General features: G+C 31.8%; 1 protein-coding gene across 1 annotated transcript; it reads left to right on the top strand.

The window, feature by feature from the left end:
* Positions 1-1,801: 1,801 nt before the first annotated feature.
* LOC111699727 (uncharacterized) lies at positions 1,802-22,386 on the top strand. Its single transcript, XM_023470459.1, has 19 exons — positions 1,802-1,885; positions 2,663-2,729; positions 4,864-5,054; positions 5,882-5,945; positions 6,136-6,230; positions 7,502-7,549; positions 8,358-8,447; positions 9,629-9,700; positions 10,735-10,959; positions 12,275-12,535; positions 12,878-12,977; positions 14,701-14,750; positions 17,380-17,421; positions 18,401-18,476; positions 19,110-19,185; positions 20,083-20,320; positions 21,121-21,302; positions 21,597-21,843; positions 22,294-22,386. The coding sequence occupies exons 1-19, from the start codon at positions 1,802-1,804 to the stop codon at positions 22,384-22,386; spliced, it is 2,301 nt and encodes a 766-aa protein (XP_023326227.1).
* The last annotated feature ends 274 nt before the right edge of the window (positions 22,387-22,660 follow it).

Here is a 22,660-nt window from a genome sequence, read left to right on the forward strand (position 1 = left end):
GGGTTCCAAAGCTAGTACAAATATATTTTAGAAGTGCCTCCTATACTTCCCTGGATACCGGAACTGTTCTGGAGTCCAGGAACTCTAGAATACATCTCTCTCTCTCCCCTAGACCAGAGTATAGGTAATTAAACAAGCAAGAAAATGGCCGAAAATTATTCCATAAATATTATGAATATTCCATCATCTTCTTCGAACACACCTCCGCTGTCGGAGACTCAATATTATTCTGTAAGCACGGACATTGGATAGATTTTATTCAATGCAAATAATGACAATTTTTTTCGGTTTAAACCTATGACGATTGGAGGGAAAGTTTTTTTTCACTGTGGTGGACAGTCAAACGGTTTCGAAAAAAGTCAGAAATGGCTGATAACTTTTTTATTAATTAAGCTACAGAGCAAAATTTATATATTTGAAAAATGGATGTAATAACTTGTGTCACGTATTAATATTTGTCAAAAGTAAAAATATTTATTTTTGAACATTTTCCGACGTGCTTTTTGTACTGTTTAAAAATCCTTCTTTGCATCCTAACCATTAAAGATATAGGTCTAACATTTTGGATGAGCATGCCTTGAAAACTTGGACTAGGGACATGTATCATACTCCCCTATCTTAACGATCTAAGTCAAAATCATAGAGGGGGGAACCCCCCCCCCACCCCCATCTATATTAGACAAAAATAGCCCAATCTTTTAAATCGGTTTATACATTGAAGCCTAGAAAACTGTTAAATAGGAAAACAAAATTAATACAAAAATCAGTTTATTTAATCTTTTTACGAAGCAAATAGATTTAGGTGGTAGGCGATTTATCAATATAATGAAGACGACTTATGTATTTGAGTTTAAATTGTTAGCAATTTTTTTTCGAAATAAATAGAAGCTTTTTTAACTGACAGCTTCTCTTTGTTTTCATGTTTTTATGAATCCATGCTGCAGTTTAAAAGCTTAATAAAAACCAAAATTGAAATCGAATGTCACCCCAACATAAATTTCACTAGAAGAGGATTGTTCGCTTGGCGTACATACCGTCCCGTTTTGCCGCTATATAGATATATAGTCTTTGTACAGTTGATTAAAAGTCGCCCCGGTACTTGAAATGAACCGGAGTTTAAAATGTCCCTCTTCCCAACCTAAAAAAAGACAACATAAAATTCAGTTTTCCAGAGGATGGCAATTTTTCCAAATATTTAGACATCATTCTCTAGCTTTCAGTGTTTACCTTAATCAGACTAGCACTTGTTCTTGATAAAAAAAAACTTTTTTATTTCACGGGCAACGCTGAGCACTTCAGGTATTTAGATAAAAAAACGTTATTTTCAAATCGTGAGTAAACTTACAAACCTCAGAAATTTCCTTTATTTTTTATATCGATATAAGAAATTTTTAATTAATAATTTTTAAGATATTCAAAAGAGGTATTCTCTTAACATGACAAAAGATTGTTAAAAGAATATTAGAATACTTCTAAAGACTGATTAATAATTTCTAGGCTTTTAAAAAAGCTTCGCTTTATTTTTCTCTTGAAGTAATTTTAATATAAATTGTTGCTTTAATTACCACCATTTTCTTCGTACATCATAAAACTAACAAAGGAATTGAGATTATATAAATCAAAGAGTTACACCATAAAGTTGCAAAGATTAATGGGATTAGAAAATTTTGTTTTGTGGCAAAGACTCAGATTTTCCAGTTTCATTGGCGGAGTTACCACACAAAATTTTGAACTGGTCAGTTCAACCGTTTTGATGTTTATTGGTTTCAAACAAACAATTACCAAATATACATAAAAGTTTATGTTAAGAAAACATGAAGGAGGTGGACATGATACAGAGACTCCTTCTCTGCTCTCTCTTCAGCTAGAAGGAGCATATGGACAGGTGAATAAATTAACAAATCTGTCCTACTTGACAGTATGACACCTTAAAGTGGACTGGAAAGTGAATTGAAACTGTAAATATGGGCGCGTTAGTTTTTTTTAATTCGTTTGTTCATTGTTTGTTCATCGTTTGTTTATCATTCGTTCATTGTTTGTTCATTGTTCGTTCATCATTCTTTCATCGTTCATACATCGCTCGTACATCCCTTGTTCATCGTTCGTGAATCGTTCGTTCATCATTCGTTTATCGATCGTTCATTGTTTGTTCATTATTCGTTCATTATTCGTTTATCGTTTGTTCATTGTTTGTTCATCGTTTTTTCTTTGTTCGTACATCATTTGTTCATCGTTTGTTCATCGATCGTTCATCGTTTGTTCATTATTCCCTTATCGTTTGTTGATAGTTTGTTCATTGTTCATTTCTTGTTTGTTCATCGTGTATTCATTGTTCGTTCATCATTCTTTCATCGTTCGTTCATTGTTCGTTCGTAATTTTTTCATTGTTTGTGCATCGTTTGTTCATTGTTTGTTCATCGTTCGTTCATTGTTTGTTCATCGTTCGTTCATCATTCGTACATCATTTGTTCATCGTTCCTTCATTGTTTGTACATCATTCATTCATTGTTTGTTCATTGTATGTTTACTGTTCCTTCATGGTTCCTTCATCGTTTGTTTATAGTTCGTTCATCATTTGTTCATCGATTGTTTATTGTTTGTTCATCGTTCGTTCATGGTTCGTTCATGGTTCGTTCATCATTAAAAAATTTGTTGTTTTCAGGCGATGTTGGTTGGATCTGAGTTTTCAAGAGAAGACACGCTGTCACCTCATATATCAGGGTCCACAGGTTAGTGTATAGCTCAGCACTACTATATCAGGGTCCACAGGTTAGTGTATAGCTCAGCACTACTATGTCAGGGTCCACAGGTTAGCTCAGCACTATACTATTTAATGACCATGTTTATCAAGAATTTAGCTAAAAATTCCGTTTCTTTAACAAAATAATGGAATGTTTTGAAAATACTGTTCCTTAATAGTGCTTTTAAGTGTTATATTAACAGTTAACATAATTCCACATCTAACTTTATGAGACTAAGAATCTAGCAGCGAGAATATTCAAGTGGAAATCTACATTTTTGACTTAAAAAAAAACATTCCATGGCCGAATGTTTACCCATATTTTTAAAAAGCACCAGATCGTTTTTTACTTTTTAATGGATTTTCTCTTTTCTTCTTTACTCTGAGTCCATTTAAAGATTTGCATGGAATTAGGGTTCGCACTTTTCGCGAGCGCATGAAATGCGAAAAAAAAAATTTGCGAAAAATGCGAAATTTTCGCGAAACGATTTTACTTTTTCGCTGGAAACCCTAAATGGAATCATCTATAAGCTTAAACTTAAAAATCACGAGAGTTCTATTTTGATAAATTAAATAGTATACAGTTAATTCAAACAGAACATTGGGTTGAATTTTGGCTCTTTTTATTAGAAAAACAAACATTGACTTGTGTAATAAATATTTAAAGGAATAGAGCCTTAGTTGATTCTTATAGCTTCAATTCCTGTTTGTCAAACCTTTCATGTTTCAAACTTTGATTCTTATTGTTGAAAATATGTTGAAAGTACAGGATGTCTTTCCAAAAAACATACTTTTGGTACAATTTTTGTGATACATGCCGTTTAAAAATTCATAGGTCTCCGCCAATCGGAAATGTTACTAAGATTTCGAAAATGTCCAAAAAATATTTAAAATTTAATTTTTGCGCGTTTTTGGTACACCCTGTATAAAAACCAGGTCATAAACTGCAACTGTTACCCGAAACTTCAAAACATTTAACTTCTTTGATATATTTATATATTAGGGGATATTTTACCCTTTGCAGCTAAAATGATGCTAGACGTAAAATTTAAGATTCTCCAATTGTAAAGTTTTGTTTCTGATTAACAACGGTATTTATTAAACTTTATAACTGATCATTCATGCGCTGAAAACTCCATCAAGTAGAAATCCATTCCAACATTTAGAAAAATACACCTTTAAACTTGAAGCTACGAAAAAGCTTATTGTATTTCTTTAATGTACATTGTACATGACTGGCTTAAAATTGCACAAATAAGTTAATAATAAAAAAAGCTAAGGTGACACTTCAAATTTAACCGAGTCGTGATAATGTATGCACAATTGTCGTAGCTTCTTGGATCTCTGTGAGAGTGAATTGTATAAATGTATATCTTTATAGTATGTAGCTTATCTTGAGGGCGGGTAAATCTGTCAATTTAGAAGAAAAAATTGTCACTTAGGCACATTTTACTTTTTTGTATTTTAAATCATCTTTATTATGTTCTTCTTGAATCAATTTAAGATTCACAATTTTTTTATCTCTCACAAAATTGGTTACGCCATAGATTAATAACAATACAGGTAGAACACTAGATAACCCCTTTTCAAGATGTAGAGGTTTTTCGTTCACAATAAGACAGAAACCCAAGGAGTTACGCGCATGCCACATTAAACAGGCTCTCTGTCTTGTAACTTAATGCGTCATGCTCGAAACTCCTTGGGCTTCTGCCTCAGGGCTATTGTGAACGGTAAACACCTTAATCTTAAAAAGACGACATCTAGTGTTCTATCTGTATTTTCGTTATGTAAGCCAGGACTAATAATATTTATAGAACTAGGCTTTGAGGGCGCTTTGCGCCCAACTTCTATTTCAATTGTATCATTGAAAGACGAAGAAAAAAAATTTCGTGGATTTTAAAGATTTTATAAAATTTTACAAAAATGTAAAACTTTTAAACACAAATTTATTTAATTTTTATCATTCATAAACCTTCCCCGGGGTCACGCGAGATCCCACAAAAAAATTGGGCCCGATCGGTTCAGCAGTTTGACGTTTATTGGATACAAACAAACAGACAGACAAGCCAAATGTATATATAGATGAATTGAAATAATCTAAAAAATAAAAATCCGACATTTAGGTTTAGTCGGAGAAAGTACAGATACTCTGATCAATCTACAGGATGTGCCCTCCGATTTAACTCCCTCCGATTTAACTCCCTCCGATCTAGCTTCCTCTGACATTTTAGCCTCCGATAATCCTGCCTCCGACCAAGCTAGAAATGAGAATCCTGAACCAAGATCAGAACTTCTTTTTCCTGAACTCATGAAGGTCAAATTTTGAAAATTTTAAATATTTATATTTTTTGCCGTACACTATGCGACGGAATATCAAATTCATTTATAAAAAACTACTCATCTTTTTAAAGAAACCCATGGCCGGGTACCCTGGGAAAACATTAGCTATAAAAATATTTTTTTAATCGAATTTTTTTTTTTACGAATTTTGCTTTAAAATTCGAAATCTTTTTTACAGGTGCATATTTATATAAATCTACTGGTTACTATAATTATTGTCGTTGACTGCCGCGCAAACCGAAGACGATGTAAAAGTAGTTCTGTACAACCATTTGGGACCCTGTATTATAAATTCACTGGTACAAGAAAGTTTAACATTAAAAGAATTTAATAGTTCCAAATGTGGTTTTTTTCCAAATTTTAAACAGAATTTTATAGATTCTTAAATCCGTAATATTCTGTTCACAACTTCAACCAAAATATTCGCCATGGTAGTTTGATACTCTAGGAATACCCATACAGGATGAGACTGTAAAAACGACATGAATAGATTATATTAAGTGTTCTGCCTTAAAGTAAGTCATTGATAACTTATCAAATAATTTGCTATGGCAAGAAACAAGTTTAAAAAAAATCATAATCATAAATCAAAAATACAGAAAACAACTTCGGATAGTCGTCTTTGAAGTCCCTTCTTTTACAAAATAAATGTTAGGCTTTTTTCTAACATTGGACTCTTTTTAAAACAAGCGTGTTTTCTTTACGATGTATTCGCTAAATTCGGGAAAACTAATGATTTTTAGGCGGAAATAATTAAATTTTGGGGGAAAATAATATCAAAAATAATTTCCCGTGTTTTAGAATGATAAGGATGAGAGGATAAAAATGGTTCTCACTCGTCGAGCAACAGTGGAAGAGCAACCAGGGATCAAATTTAATGAATTTGAGCCACGGCGCTGAACTACCAAATGTTGGTTCAAATTTAAACCACTGATTCAAACCTTTACATTCATAAGGATTAAGATAATTATTTGGAGAGTAAATTAGTGAATCAGGATTTGAACCGGCGTTAGGTAGTTCAACGAGTTCTTGCAATTCATTAAATTCGGACACAGAACTTTCTCAACAAGAAGAAACTGTTCAAATGTTTGAAACTATGTATGGATCAGTTTATGAGGGAGGTGTTCTTAATGAGATAAAAATAGCTGAGGTAAGTAACAGTCAGCAAGCTTTCACTTTCAAATCCCCTTGAAACCCTCTAAATGTAGATTTATTGTGTTTTTTTCCTTTTATTGAATATTTTCAACATCTAAGTACATCTATATATAAATTTGGCTTGTCTGTCTGTTTGTTTGTGTCCAATAAACGTCAAATGGCTGAACCGATCGGGCCCAAATTTTGTGTGGGACATCACGTGACCACAGGGAAGGTTTATGAATGATAAAATTTTTTTAAAAATGTGTTTTAAAGGTTTTAAATTTTGTAAAAAAATTGAATTCTTGAAAATCCGCGAATTTTTTTTTAAAATCCGCGAAATTTTTTTCTTCTTTGTTTTAAAATGTAAACAAAAAGAACATGTTCACAATTTAAGTAGAAGATGGGCGTGAAGCGCCCTAAAAGCCTAGTATTTATAAATTCAAATATTCTTCTGACTTTTTTATTCTATTTATTTTTATTCTAATATACGTAGATTAAGACATGGCCGCCCTAAAAGCCTAGTATTTATAAATTCAAATATTCTTCTGACTTTTTTATTCTATTTATTTTTATTCTAATATACGTAGATTAAGACATGTTTGCGTCTTAATATTTATATATTTACTAGGCTAAAGGTTTGGCTCAATCTTTCACCATTTTCTCTTCGATAGAACAAAACTAAATTTTTTTTCCGTATTTAACATTTTTTTGCGCATTTTCAAAATTTGTCAAAATTCAAATGTTGTAATTCTGAACACACATAAATAAACCTTCCCTTGGGTCATGTGACAAAATTTGTCCCCGATCGGTTTAGCCATTTTAACGTTTTTTGGATAAAAATGAACAATTTACACAGACAGACAAGCAAAGTGTAATATAGAGGATGTCTGTCTTCTTCAGTAATTTTTAAAGTTTTAAACTTAACTTGCTACGATTTAACTATCCATACGGCCAATAACCCACATTTATAACTTTTTCTCTTCGTTCATAAATTCCGATCATTGCTTTTAATATTTTACTAAATACATGAAAAATGATTTCAGTTTTTTTATTTACAAAATGAAACTGTTTCTACAAATATAATATATACATTAAGTAATATATTATTATTTTTCCTGCTAACATCGTTAAAAGGAATCAGCTTTTCAGAATAAAATGCTTTCAATATTTCACTAAGTACATATCCAATTAAATCAAATTTTTACCAAAAGAGTAAAACTCTTAAAAATAGATTTTGTCATGAAATTTGTTTTCCTCAAATAAATTTTGATAACGAATATCCAGGTTGTGGAGATCCTTGGAGAACAGATTGAAGAGAGTACAGGATTTCAGGTACAATTTTTTCAAATAAGCAGTCTTCAATTTGTGAAAACAAAAGGAAATTTTATTTTCCTTTAATTTGCTTTTATGAAATTAAAAACCGGAACTTTGAAGACTGTTAGGATATTAATTTTCAAAAACTAATATTTTAAGGAAACGTATAAGTTACTGTTTTCTTTAATTTGTCAAAAAACAGTTTTGTTTCTAAATATCCTTAAAATATTTAAAAAACAAAAAATTTGAATTTTAAATTTAATGTCGAGTTTGGGGCAGCATGTATAAAAAAACATACTATAGGGGAAGAACGATTAATAAATGTTTAATATAAACACGTAGCATTAATGAGAAATTTGATTTTCGGATTTTAGTTGAAGATTAAACAAATTTTGACTTTTTGTGAAATTGTACATTACGAATAAAAATAAAAGTGTTCTGTGCCTGTCTTAATTAAAGGATTTTATTCAATTTTGATAGAATTTATCACACCTAATATTGACCGTTGTAGGGTGATAAAATGACTTAATTGCTCTACAACAAGGCGAAAAAGTAACTTTTTCACCCTGCTATTCAAATTTCAAATTTCATACCTAATTTGTCTCATTGTAGGGTGATAAAGTTACCTAATCACACTACAACAGGGTTATTAAGTAACTTTATCGACCTGAGGATAAAGTATACCCCCTCTAGTGTTATTAATATGTACCAGGTAGAGGATTCAACCGGATAAAGTATACCCCCTCTAGTGTTATTAATATGTACCCAGGTAGAGGATTCAACCGGATAAAGTATACCCCCTCTAGTGTTATTAATATGTACCCAGGTAGAGGATTCAACTATAACAGCTGACCTGGTTGATGTTGGTTGTGATGCTGAAGTAGCTGAGTTGACCTGTAGGGATAGAGAAATACAGGTACACAGACACGGTATTAGAAATGCTCTCACGCTAAATTCTAGACTATTGCCAAGTACTTAACGATAGATTTCGGAATAAAAAAAGTCGTTTATTGCCAGCAAAGGTTGGATGGCTACAAAATAAGAGAAAACAAATCGCTTGTATTTAACCAAAAAATCGCTTAGTTAGCAGTAATTCAACTTTTCCTGTCAAATAAAACTTATTTTATTTAAAATCTTTAAACTAAAAACAAGCTTTGAATGTATATGCCTAAGGCTGCCAAAAAGTATAGGTGAGCTTGGATAATGTATAACCATAACATAACATAGCTTAGGTTTAGACAATTTGTTCAGAAAAATAAAAATACATCAAAATTGTTATTATATTCTTATCATTAATCATTTGTTTGCAGTTTTTTTTAGCTTTACAAGGCTTTAATGTTTTAATTTAAAATCTTTAAAATTTCTGTTATAACATTTTATGCAAACTTTTGTGCCCAAATCCTTCTGATAAAAAGTTTGGATTAAAGGGAGTGTTTGCGAAATATACCTATGTATAGGTGTATAGGTTTACGTCGAATCGAATTCGATGGTGATCGCTACTAATCTTACTTCTATCTGTTGCGTCTGTAAGGAGAAAATGGGTATACATAAGACAACTCATACCGAAGAGCTTCCAAACACGGATTTGCAATATTTCACCCAGAAGCATCGAGAGCAAAGATACCTAGCAGTAAAAAAAAAATCGTCGTTTAAAGTATATTGTATATGAAACAAAGATTATTAGCGATAACCATTGAATTTGATTCGACGTTAGCCTATAACCCCCTTTTATATTTCGCGAACGCTCCCTTTAAAATCTTTTGTTTGAGTAAAAATATTATACCTTTAATAAAAACAAAAATTAAAATGCAATTCTAAACTGGGAAACACATCTCTGACGAAGCAAAACACGATGCCAACTATGTTTTACAAGTTGACCAGGATAGCACAAGGAAGCTTCTTCACTAATATGCGAACTGCACTTTGTCATGTATAAACGTCAAATTTTTAAATCCCTATATCTTTGCAACTTGATCAACCTCATGGTGCACAGCTTTGATTTTCAAACTTGAATTGCAAAGATATCAGGATTATAAATTCAGAATTTTTGACAACAACTTGATAGTTTAAAAAAGTAGTTAATGTAAATTTATTCAGTCATACCTGCCTAGTATACAACCTCCTTGGAGAACTCAGACTGAAGGACGGGATTTTAAACTTGTGGTTCAGGTAAATACTTGGTTCAGGTAAACACTTGGTTCAGGTAAACACTTGGTTCAGATAAACATTTGGTTCAGGTAAGCATTTGGTTCAGGTAACCACTTGGTTCAGGTAAACACTTGGTTCAGGTAAACCCTTGGTTCAGGTAAACACTTGGTTCAGGTAAACAAACTAAACACTAGGTTCAGGTAAACACTTGGTTCAGGTGAACACTAGGTTCAGGTAAACACTTGGTTCAGGTAAACAATTTAAACACTTGGTTCAGGTAAACACTTGGTTCAGGTAAACACTAGGTTCAGGTAAACACTTGGTTCAGGTAAACACTTGGTTCAGGTAAACACTTGGTTCAGGTGAACACTTGGTTCAGGTAAACACTAGGTTCAGGTGAACACTTGGTTCAGGTGAACACTTGGTTCAGGTGAACACTAGGTTCAGGTGAACACTAGGTTCAGGTAAACAATTTAAACACTAGGTTCAGGTAAACAAATTGAACACTTGGTTTAGGTAAACACTTGGTTCAGGTAAACAATTTAAAAACTAGGTTCAGGTAAACCAGCTAAACACTAGGTTCAGGTAAACAAATTAAACACTTGGTTCAGGTAAACAAACTAAACACTTGGTTCAGGTAAACAAACTAAACACTTGGTTCAGATAAACAAACTAAACACTTGGTTCAGGTAAACACTTGGTTCAGGTAAACAAATTGAATACTTGGTTCAGGTAAACAAACTGAACACTTGGTTCAGGTAAACAAACTAAACAATAGGCTCAGGTAAATAGACTAAACTTTTGGTTCGGGTTAAACAAACTGAACACTTTTTTATTCAAAAATTAACAGCTATTGGGGAGCGGAAATGCGGTAGTTTTGCAGTTTTCCATCCTAGAGACTTTGGTTCCCCTGAATTCTAAATATTTATCGATTTTTCAACCTTCTTCCCGACCTTTGGCCCTTGAATTGGAAAGGGGCCAATAACGATTCTTGCGGAGTCACTTGCAAGGCAAAAAATTAGATTTTTTGAAAACGAACCTCTATTGTTGTTTAGGATTGTGGGGATCAGAAACCAGAGTTAAAGTGGGATAAAGGTAGAACTGATACCTGGAGCAAGGATGAAGAGAGCACCTGGAGTCCAGATAAAGTTACCCCCTGGAGCTACCAGGAACCGGAGGAAACCTGGATTAGATCTAAGTTCCTGGTTGAGCGGGTTCCTGGCAAGGATTCTGTATCAACAAACCCTGATTATACTTTAAACCATCCAGACCTAACACAGGTTAATTTAATTACATTAAAGGGATTAAAGGCTTGATTTCTGACGCCTTAATTAAAAACCAAAAAAAATGCATTGTTTGAGTCACATCGGTACCCTTAAGCGCTAAGTTTGATTTAGAATAAATGCGATTTATCTTTCAAAACTTGTTTTTTTTCAATTGGGGTTTCTCTTTACAAAAGACTTGCGTTCTTATTGTCCCTTTAAATAAATTCCTGTCTTTGAGGTGACAATATGAACCGCCATGTCTGTGGAAAGTACCGTCTTTCCTTTTAAAGATTCACTGGTTCACTTTGAATCTACGGTTCCCTTTAAACCTCTATTTAATTCATAGTGTGCTTTGCGTTTGCGTTTGCTTCCAACAGTTTTTAAAAACAAGTCACTGTACAATGAAACCAAATTAAAAATAATCAATTTCTTTTAAAAAGGTGATGAAAATTTTGTGCATTCATGATCAGAAAAAAACGTTAAAGGGAACTTTAGTGATCTGGACATGTTTTGTCATGAAGAAGTCCTTGAAATAGCGTTTACAATCCCTATAGTTAATGCATTTATAATGGACACAATGTAGATCTAATTTGTATTGTAAAAATTATTTAAAAACAATTTCAAAAGTATGTTTAAGTTCAAGTATTTATATTTATGTAACAATGGCCGAACTACAAAAGTGTCTCTAAGTCCACTAAGTATTCTTTAACCCACACTTAAAGTTCTCTGAATCTATTTCTCTACCGCTAAATGATCAACTCACCCATGGGTATTCAGAGTCTATATCCAACTAACTATATTTAGGTCTTATGGTACAGGTCAAACTACAACTATTAACATATATATATACAGGATGCTTTAATATAAAGGACAAGCTGAAGAGCCCGGCATTGCCCATGGAAAAAAAAATTAAAATTTTTTTAAAAATGTTGAAATTTTTTTTTTAGCCTTTGACACCCTCAGGCACACCCATGAGTGTCCATAACAAATGTTAGCCCAATCGGCTATATGCAACATACATATATTTATACGAATGCATTGTTTTATTATAAAGGATATTATTATATTTATTACATATATTTTCCTTATTTTCTATCTCTTGCAGCTTATATATGTCGCAAAGGCCAATGAAGGAAATTGGCAGCATTCAATACTTTTTGAAGTAAAAAACGGCGATATCTTACTTTATGTTGCTTTGATTTTGGTTCAAAGGGTATCGTTGTAAATCAAACATGCACATCTTTAAACATCTTTAATCTACCTTTAAGTAAAACTGCCATATTTTTATACTATTGTTTTTTTCTCCAAAATTCTCTATATTTTTGTTTAGGGGTCTCTTCATCTGCCGGCTGAACTATGGGCGGATACAGATAGTTCATCGCCGGAAATTTGGCAAAAAATGGCGGTCCAGACTGTTGCAGACAAATTTAGTGCGGAACTTTGGCAAGAGATGGCAGTGCAGTCGCCGGAGAATACTATCTACTCCGCTAGCACTAATAAGAAGAAGGATAGAACCAATATTATGCAGATAAATTGGAATCAGACAAAAGACGACATTAGGAGTGATCTAGAACAGAAATGTTTATCTAAGGTAATATGTCTAAACCAATGAAGTAAATACTCAGTTTGTTTAATTTCGCATATATCTTGGCTATTTATATTCATTTTTACAATTACTGAGTTTACTATGTATTTGATAAAATCCATTGAAAAATTGTCAAGACGACATTTTATAAACTCTTTCAATGTTTCCGATGTTTTCGGTTAAACAGTATATGATCTAGAATTTAAAAAAACCAGAGGTCGTAAATTTTGTGTGAACTGGCGTTTATCCTAACAGCACCTAAACAATTATTTTCTTGTTAAAATTTGCAATTTTTTATTTGTGTCCAAGTATACTGTTAAAATCACAGTTTTATTTTACTGTTTGAAGGCGGCCACGTTTCCCCGGTTACAGCGACGAGCAGATAAATCTGAGTTCTTCTTTGAACAGGAGGGAACAGAATCAGATTATGAAACTTTAAGAACTTCAGGTACATGGTACAGTCACAGTGGTCCAAGCTTCCGCGCAAAAATTGCTGAGAATTTTGCTACTTATTTAAATTTTCATATCAGTCTGGATGTGTGTGGAGTAAGACCTATAAAACTGTGAAATATGAAGACGACGGTTAGATTCAAGTTACGATTTAAATGATCCACTGAGCATTATATAAAGTTATTTTCCAATGACGCTTTCTTGTAAAAATATTCGCTTTTATCAACATTAAGATTGTTTAAATGTCGTCTTTCTATTTCTTATCGTAATGGGTCTCTCTTTATTAACCGGGATATTTAGAGAATGGTAATTTAAATGTGACGTTAGTGCGAAAGGATGTAATTTGAGAAATCTACATGACAAAATTGCAAGGGTATCTGTATTAATGTTATAGTGAATATATTTTGAAATCGGCTCAACAGGATATATGTCACCATCAAATAAAGCAAATCTAAAGAAACTGCATAAGTTCTACAAACCCAGTGTTTTCAAAGCAATATATGCGAAAATCTATCAAGCCTTGCAGTGCTGTCATCACTCATCATACCACATTTTAGAAAACGAAAAACGCTAGACTGGGACCAAGAAATCCCATTTCTGAAAACCATCTCTGAATAACTAAACAAAGTTCATAATAAAAGTCTTGAATTGCACCTGTTTTTTGGCAAACACTGTCAATCATAAAATGCGATACCCAGAGAAAAGAGTATTTACGGTATTAAATTGTAAACTTTTATATTGTTTTATGCAATTTTGCTTTAGACACTGAGGAAAAGCTGCTATTTTTTCTTTCATAAAAAAAGATAAATTATGTCAATTTTTTCTGCAAGTTTTTTAACAATAAAAAAGGACTTAATAATATAAATCCATCTTTCTGTAGTTGAAACTAAAGTTTAACGGATCGGACTGAAGCAAGTAAATTTAAAAATGGAGCTGGATCGAAAGTCAATTAAAAATGTAAAAATATTTTGCATTTATCCAAATAATTTTCTTTTTCTTCTTTACGACGGATTTAATGAAGTATACATTACTAGACCTAAATATTGTGGTATTTATTGATTATTTTATTAAGAATCTAAAAGCTGTAAAAACTGTATCACTATCATCCTGGAGTGGACTAACAGGCCTAACACTTAAGACATTTTAATCATGGTTAAATTTAAATCTGATTCTTACCATGGTAAAATGAATGAAGACGACAGATTCCTTAGTTAAATTTAACCAGAAGTAAAATCATTGTAATGGTTTGCGGCATTAGCGGCAGCTCGGATTTGAACCCTAGTGTTACCATATAAATGACTCAAGGGGTTACACTAGATCTACCCAGGGTTTAAATGGGTTTAACCATGGCTAAACGAATGCGCTCTCTAGTTTTAAGACTAAAGTTTATCGATGTCAACATATTCTTGGTACAAAAATACAAAACGCTTCTCAACAAAAGTCTTTGCCTTATTCTGAAAAAGAAAGATGAAAGGAAGGAAGAGAAATAAACAGAAACTGTAAATACAGTCATCGGCCTTACAATTCAAAATTAGGCAGTTTCAAAATCTAAAAATCTTTTAGGATTTAAAAAATAATTGAAAAGGAAAAATCAGAAAATAGTGATATTTATAGAAAATATAGGAAAATTTAATTTTGCAAATATCTAGATTTTTTAATAATGCAAAATATTTTTGGTAAAATAATTTAATTTCTAAAAATTTCTACTTGTTGTTGTTTAGGTGCAGAAGATACAGATCTAGAAGATGAAGATACGAGTCGTACTATTCAGGTTTAAAAAATAAATTAATGAGATTTTAGACCGTCATTAACTGTAATCTTCCGTGGATAGAGTGGCATGTCCAATTCACGACTGGGTATTATTAATTAAACGCTTTTTTGGATCAATGAGATATCCAAGTTTTGTTTTTGAAAGTTGATTATTTTCATTCGTATAGATAGTGACTTTTGCATTTCAAGCTTTGGAAACCATGGAGAAATTATAAGAATTAAACACTTCCTTAACTTATTGATAAGATTACATAAGTGATTTTTTTATGGAAAATCACTTGAACATTAATTTCTAAATCGGAAAAGTAAATAAAAACCAAATCATAAATCCGGATCCATAACCCACGCAAAAATCTAAATTACATTTGAATAAATATTAAAGTTTTTAAGAATATTTATTGGAAATATTATTTCTAAAAATACCGTACTAGGCGTTTACTTAATTAATTAAAGGGTATAAAGATTTGCACGTCCGATTCAAAATGGTATCTTTTATCCACTCATTTTTCTATATCCTTTTTTATATACGCTCTGCACATATCTGCAAATTATTTTGCAGAGAAACCTCAGCTGAAAATAATCAAATTTCAGATGGTTTAAAGAGAACTATTATGAAATACATCCCGTACTTTGTTGACAGTCCCTTTATTAAACGACGGACGAAAGATTTACTATATATACTGATGTTTCGATTTAACCTTCGAAGTTTTTTAAATTATACAATGAAAACTATTTTGGTCTTATTCTCAATTCCTAGTACGAAATATAAATGTGGTTTTCAAGATTTTAAATAATCCATTAAAAGCAAGATTCTATCAAGTGTATCTCAAAGAAATGAAAATATGTTTTTTCTGTTTTTATAATTTAAGTGCAAAAAGTTTTAATAAAAACCGAAAGTTTAATACTTGTAAAATGATTTATGATCGCAATGCATTAAATTTACAATATTGGCACATGCACATAACTTCCAGGGGATTTTACAAACCACAATACCATAGGTTTAACAAACAAATGTTGCCAATAAATCAAACAAAACATTTATCTTTTTACAAAAGCTTTGCATTGCTCCAGGATGTTTTCAATTATTTTAAGGAACAAAATAGATTATCAAGTACAATAGGTGGCAACATAGAAATGAACCAATTATAAACAGGTGTCTCAGGTGTCAAATATAACAAGGAAAACGAAGGTTTTCCAAGATCAAATAAAAAAGTGTAAAACCAGAAAATAAAGAAAACAAATGCATTTATTTTACTGTAAGATAAGCACTTTATTCTAAAATTATCACTATTATTAATAATTTTGTCGGGCACAAAAACTAAATTGACACGTGAGAATACAGAAATACAGTTGTACTGATAGTGTACAAATTTTACGTTGCCATCTATTGTACTAGAATCTATTTGGAAGGAACAGCAAAATGGTACAGAAGGAACCATACAACTATTGCATAAGAAGACGACATTCAAGCAATTTTATGTTTATATGATGTCGTTGTAAAGCAAATACTTTTTAGCAGTAGATTGAAAATTGGCTTTGTATTTTTGTAAGTAAAATGGGTCTGTGTATGCTGCACACTTGCTGTATTTTATGTGCATAACTTGAGTCTGACAGCCGTCGTCCTATTTCATGATTTTTTGGGTTCCACTGTAGTAAAAATTTAAACTAAAACTCTGATTTTTCGAGGTCTTATAATCTTAATCTTTTTAACCTGAGTCCGAATTTAATGAATTTGAGCCGCGTCTCAAATCCGCCAAAAACCGGCTTCAACTAAGCGCCGGCTTAAATCTTAAGACATTAAATACAATTTTAAGTGGAACCCAGCATATTTGAGCTGCGACTTAAATTTCAGCTGGGGCTCAAATTCTTTGAATTCGGCCTCTGATGTGGGAAACAGTGCGTTGATGTTCCTAATATGAATTCTGCTAAATCTAATATTCGAAGTTTGAAAGTTACACAAAAGTTTTACACAATCAAGTTTCAAAGATATAGGGATTAGAAAGTTAAAATTTGAGGGTAGTAATTATTTTTTTAAATGAACTAAGCTGGAAGCTTTAGAATGAGATATCCTTAATCCCAATTACTTAATCTGAGTATCCAATGGACACAATTTTGATTTTCTTCTTTTAAACTATTCTTTCTTGGATATAGTAGAGAAAACTCAAAAACCGTTTTTTTTAGAGAGTCCCTCCCATTTCTGTCTATAATTTTAAATGGCGCGCAAAATTTCAAATTTATCGGCTTCATATACGCGACTCTGATTTGTTGAATTTTTATACACTTTTCAGGATACAAGTAAAAGATTAGGTTAGTCTCGATATTAAGAAAAAGAGAGGATCAAGCATTAATCTCGATATCCACCATTCTAAAGTTTTCAGCTCTGTAAACATAATTCTAAGTGATCCTCAAATCACTATTGATAGAGTGGCATTTCGCTTTAACAACAATATACCTTACATGCTTTTTCGGATCAACTTATATATGAATTAGATATCCACGTTTTATTTTTAGAAAACTGATTATTTTCAAATGTGGTTGCTCCTTTCTAGTTAATTGTTTCCAGGGTATTGTTGTGAATATGGCATACCCTTCTTTTACTTGAAAGAAATTTATATTATTTATTATTCTAGGAGGCTATCCAGCACCAGGCACATCAACGATTACCTTCACAGGAAACCATTTTTTCATTTTAAACCATTTTTTCATTTTAAACCATTTATTTCATTTTTTTCACTCTTTTTACAACAATTCTCTTTGCTTTAGTTTTAGTATTGCTTTCAAAAATATTATTGTGTTTTTTTTCTTTAATATACTTAAATTGAACTGGCCAATTTACTTGATTCAACATTATTATTTTAAGCTTTTGGACAGACATTTTTTCTTTATCAAGACAAATCAAATCCAAAAACTTTTTAACACATATCGTGCCGAAATTATAGTATTATAGGTAATTTTATAGAATGCTTGTGTACTTGTCTTGATGCTACGGATATCTAGATCAATTTTTTACAAAATAATCTAGTTTTTGATTATTTATGTATTCTTAGAATTTTCTTGGTCATTCAAGTTTAACAACACCAAATCCTTTAAACTTTCAAGATCTTTCATTTTAGAAACAGTTGACAAAATATATATATATATATATATATATACATATATCCGAATATATTTTATATTAAATTCACAATTGAGAGAGTAAAATTTAAAAAAAGGATTTGAGCTCTTGCCACAAACTTAAATTTTCAAATCTATATCTATTCTACATTTCAAACTTATATTATTTGATCTAACAGAATTGATATTTTGAAATATCTTAGATGTTTTGGGTTACAAAGATATAAGTTTGAGAAAATCAGATTTTGTGGCAACAACTAAATTCCTTTTTAATAATTCTCTCAATAACTTCTAAAATGTTTATCTTGAAACCCTTCAATTCCTACGGGCGCCCCTGGAATCTAATTTTTATACAATCTTGCATACAGATAAAGTTTCGACAAATTAGACATATTTCATAAGTTCTTGGCCATTCTTTTAAAAGCTAATTCTTCATTAAGAAAAAAAATCATACAATATCAACTAAAAAGAGTGTGCAAAAAATTTGTGCAAAAAAATTGTGCAAAATTTTTTTGAAAAACGGTTTTGTTATTACAGGAGGGAATATTCCAAATTAACAATGAACAGATTCATATCCATCCGCAATCTTTTCAGATAGGGAATAAAGATAAAGGTGAGTTTTCAGATAGGGAATACAGATAAAGGTGAGTTTTCAGATAGGGAATACAGATAAAGGTGAGTATCAAACTGTTTTTTTCTGACAATTGTTAATTATCTAAACACAAAAGAAATAATAAATAGATTATTCTAATAAATTATCAAATAAAATAAATTGAGTATAAGTGTAATGCTAAAATCTTTGTTGGCTTTATTAGAATTATTCAAATGTTCGTTTATAAACTTTGATAATGTTGGGGTTCTAAAGTATTGAATAATGTTAAAAGTGAAATTTATATATCTCAAAAACGTTTTTGGTAAACTACGAAAATAAATACATTAACCAATTAAAAAATTTGACTAATAAATATTTCATGAAATTATAACATTTTGTTTCATTTCCCAGAAAAGATTTGAGACTATGCCAAAACTCAAATTTACTAGTCCCTATGTGATTATATTTTTGGAATTTGCAGATTTTTATGTGATCTGTCAGAATTCAAGGTGTGAGATATCTAAGATTTACGATTAGAAAACAACAGCTTTATTTCAGAACTTGTTGATTCTTTTACCATATGAGGGTTTCGTCAAAAAAAAACTCTATGTCTAAAATTAAACAACAAATATCTAATTATCAATTTATATTAAGGATGCAAGTTACCCGAGGGTTTTGTAACTCCTGTTCGAATACCATCAAATAGGAGTATTCCTCATGATAAAGAACGGTAAATCATGTATTCATTGCAGGGCGTACACTGGGCAGGGAGAGCTTTATCCCTTTAAATTTTACAAAGATTCCTTTATGTTATATACGGTTCTTTTTCGGTGTTGGGGGTCGAAGCTTCATCCTTTCTAGTTTTAAAGGGCGAGAGTGCAGTGTTATAGAAAACATTTCTAGAATTTTTTTTATAACTTTAAACTTTCTAAACGTTGTAAAAAACATTAAATAGACTATCGAGAGGTACCATACCTTTCTGCTTGAATTCTGAACAAAAATCGGCTTTTTCTCCGGCCACAGTTGTCTTTGAAAAGTAAGACTAATTCCAATCAAAAGCGAATAGGCTGTTCAGTTTACCCTGAATTACCCAAACAAGTGAACGGTCCCTTTAAAACGTTTTAAACGTTGTACAATTGTTGAGTAAGAGCGCAAATTTGCTCTTGAAAAATCACAAGGATGGTCTATTGTGAAACCTAATCTAAAGATTCTATTTTTTGAAATGATGAAATTTAAATTAATTTCCTTGATTGCAAGTAGTGTAGTTAATCACTGTGAATCGTGTTTAGAAAAACAAATAAAATAAAAAGATTTCAAAACTGTACTTTTTAATGTTTACGTTCATTAAACTTTTCTATATATTTATCCTAAAAAAGTAAAAATTGGAAAAACGACCCGGAAACGAATACGATCGTTACAACACTTGTTCGTTTTTGAGCCGTTTTCCGGTGTTTTTGCGTTTTTTTTCTTCGGACATGGTCAAAATGTGACATAATTAAAGAAATGTAAATGTTTAGAAGAAATAATTTATAAAACAATTGCAGCTCTTACATTATGCCAGATTTTGACCTTGAAAAAAAATATAGACCAAAAACGACCCCGACTGAAAAAACATCACTAATTGCAGACACTCCCGAATATCCCGGGGACGAAATCAGCTCCGAGGTCCCTTCGGAGAACTCCTGATGGAGGAGATGGCTAAATCAGGATCCAGATCCAGCCCTTCTAAATCCTCCCCTTCCTCTTCTCTCCTTCCTTCATCTCCTACCTTCCCCCTTCTCCCCTCCTCCTCTCCTATCCCTTCCCCGGGCACCTACCAGTCTTCTATTATTTCATCCCTTCTAGCTCCACTTCACAATTATAATGTGAGTATTTTGTCTGAACCCTCTAAAGGGAATTTTAAGAAATGTTTGTGGTGTTTTTGGCTTTATTAGCATACTAGCTCAAGGGCCCGGCATTGTCCGTGGAATTTTAAAGAAGAAGAAAAAATATTATTGGAAAAAACATTTAGAATTTTTATAGCCCTTATTAACCAATGGGTTCCCTCAAAAAATGTCAGCCAATTTAGTCCAGCCATTTGGCCAGCTTAAAATATGGGTTCGATTGGTTGACCTGCTTTGAAGTTTATTGGATATAAACAAATAATAAACAAGCCAAACTTTGGACCCATCTAAGCCTATCTAGCTTCTCTCTCAATTCAATCTTCGTTTTAGCTGACAAAACGGGAAACACCGGGCTCTTCATATAAAAGCATGATTTAATGCGAAGCGCGGGTAAAAGCTGGGATTAGCTATGATAATGATTATGAATATATCCTGGGCAACTCCGGGCAATTAGCATATCGAATATGTCCAAAAGCAGTAACGATTTTAATATTTTCTTTAGTAAAATTATGCAGTTATATCCATATGCCAGGCCCATGTATACGTTAAAAACACTTTGAATATTAATACAATTTCCTATTATGAAAAAATTTATTGGCATATATAATTTGTATGAATAAATGAAAGTATAATCGATGATTATATCATGTTTTTTTTACTCTCTTGCACTGAACCTTTATGAAAATCCAATTTGCAAGAATAAATGAGCTATATATGTTAATTTTAAAAAATCTTAGATAGGTGAAAAAATTAACTTTTTAAATTAGATTTTGATCTTGTAGAATTCTGATTGTATTGAACCGGTGAAAACTGGAATTTCAAAACCGAGATTCTTCCTGAACAGATCTGAGAGCCTGGATCCACAAACACAACCTTCTCACTTCAACATCAATCCTACACTACAATCCTCATCTTCATCAGCATCCTCAATACAGTCCTTTCAAACTAGCATTTCTAAACAGGTGTCTTCTTCTTCTTATTATTATTATTTTTCTCCTTTTTCTTCTTCTCTTCTTCTTCTTCTTTTTCTTCTTCTTCTCCTTCTTCTTCTTCTCTTTCTTCTTCTTCTTCTTCTTCTTCTTCTTCTTCTTCTTCTTCTTCTTCTTCTTCTTCTTCTTCTTCTTCTTCTTCTTCTTAAATGATGATAATGATGATAATGATGATAATGATATTAATGATATTAATGATGATAATGATGATAATGATGATAATGATGATAATGATATTAATGATGATAATGATGATAATGATATTTCAGATCTAGTCCATCCCGGATTGAATTCCAGGTGCTGGGAGACGCATATAGGGGAAATATTCCCCAGTTTCTGGGTGCTGGGGAAAATGTTCAAGAAAACCGGGGAATTTTAGGGGAAGGGGCTCGAGGAGGGTTGTCTTCTGTACTGAGGAGAACTTCAGAAATTATTGGTGCCCAGGTGGGGGCAGGAGGGGGTCAAGAAACACTTATCAGGGGGGAGAAAGGTGGTTCTGCTTTCAGGATTATCAAGGTAAGTTTTAAAATGTATTATTTTTGTTATTTTGTATTTGTATTTATTTTGTATAATTATTTGTTGTATTTTATACAAACAGTTGTTTGTATGTATATATATGTAAATCATATTTTGTATAATTCTATCATTTTCATCCTCATTTCATAAACTTTAATATCACCATCATTATTAACATTATCACCCATATCAAAACATTCACTAACTTTATCATTAGAATCATAACAAGATGAGATTATTGTAGTCAATAAAATTAATATTATTAAAATTGTTATTAAAGGGACTGTAAGCGTAATTGAAAATGACCTTCCATGTAGAGAGGGACATAAATCCAATTCACAATAGTACCCTTTAAACCTTTGACCGGAGGGACATATATCCAATTCACAACGGTACCCTTTCAACCTTTGACCGATCAATGATGACAGGCTTTTCCTTATCTATCTTCAGAAACGAATACAGTTCAATTATACGCCTCTCGCTCAACATTTGATCGATACACACACGGAGTTCTTTATCATCGATGATCTTCCAAAGGGTTAAAGGGTACAGTTGTGAATCAAGGAAGACCCTCTTGAATAGAGGATCACTTGAAACTCCGCGTACAGTCCCTTTAATAAGATTTTATCTATTATCCTACCGTTTTATTTGTGTTCAGAAGTTGCCGACATGAAAAATAAATATACAAATAAGTTTCCCCACTCAGGGGGATTTTGTTTACAGATCATTATAAAGCTCTGCGTCATGCAGCTTGAAGGGACAGCTTGAGTTTTGAAATATTATTCTTCAAGATTTAAATATTTTGATTTTTAAACCA

Source organism: Eurytemora carolleeae, unplaced genomic scaffold (genome assembly GCF_000591075.1).
Source record: "Eurytemora carolleeae unplaced genomic scaffold, Eaff_2.0 scaffold262, whole genome shotgun sequence".
Taxonomy (NCBI): domain Eukaryota; kingdom Metazoa; phylum Arthropoda; class Copepoda; order Calanoida; family Temoridae; genus Eurytemora; species Eurytemora carolleeae.

Excerpts from the sequence above, each read along its gene's own strand:
- LOC111699727 (XM_023470459.1), top strand. The coding sequence starts at position 1,802 with ATGTTAAGAAAACATGAAGGAGGTGGACATGATACAGAGACTCCTTCT. Across the intron at positions 14,751-17,379 it reads ATACGAGTCGTACTATTCAG|GAGGCTATCCAGCACCAGGC; the intron begins GTTTAAAAAATA and ends TTATTATTCTAG. Across the intron at positions 21,303-21,596 it reads ACTAGCATTTCTAAACAGGT|ATCTAGTCCATCCCGGATTG; the intron begins GTCTTCTTCTTC and ends ATGATATTTCAG.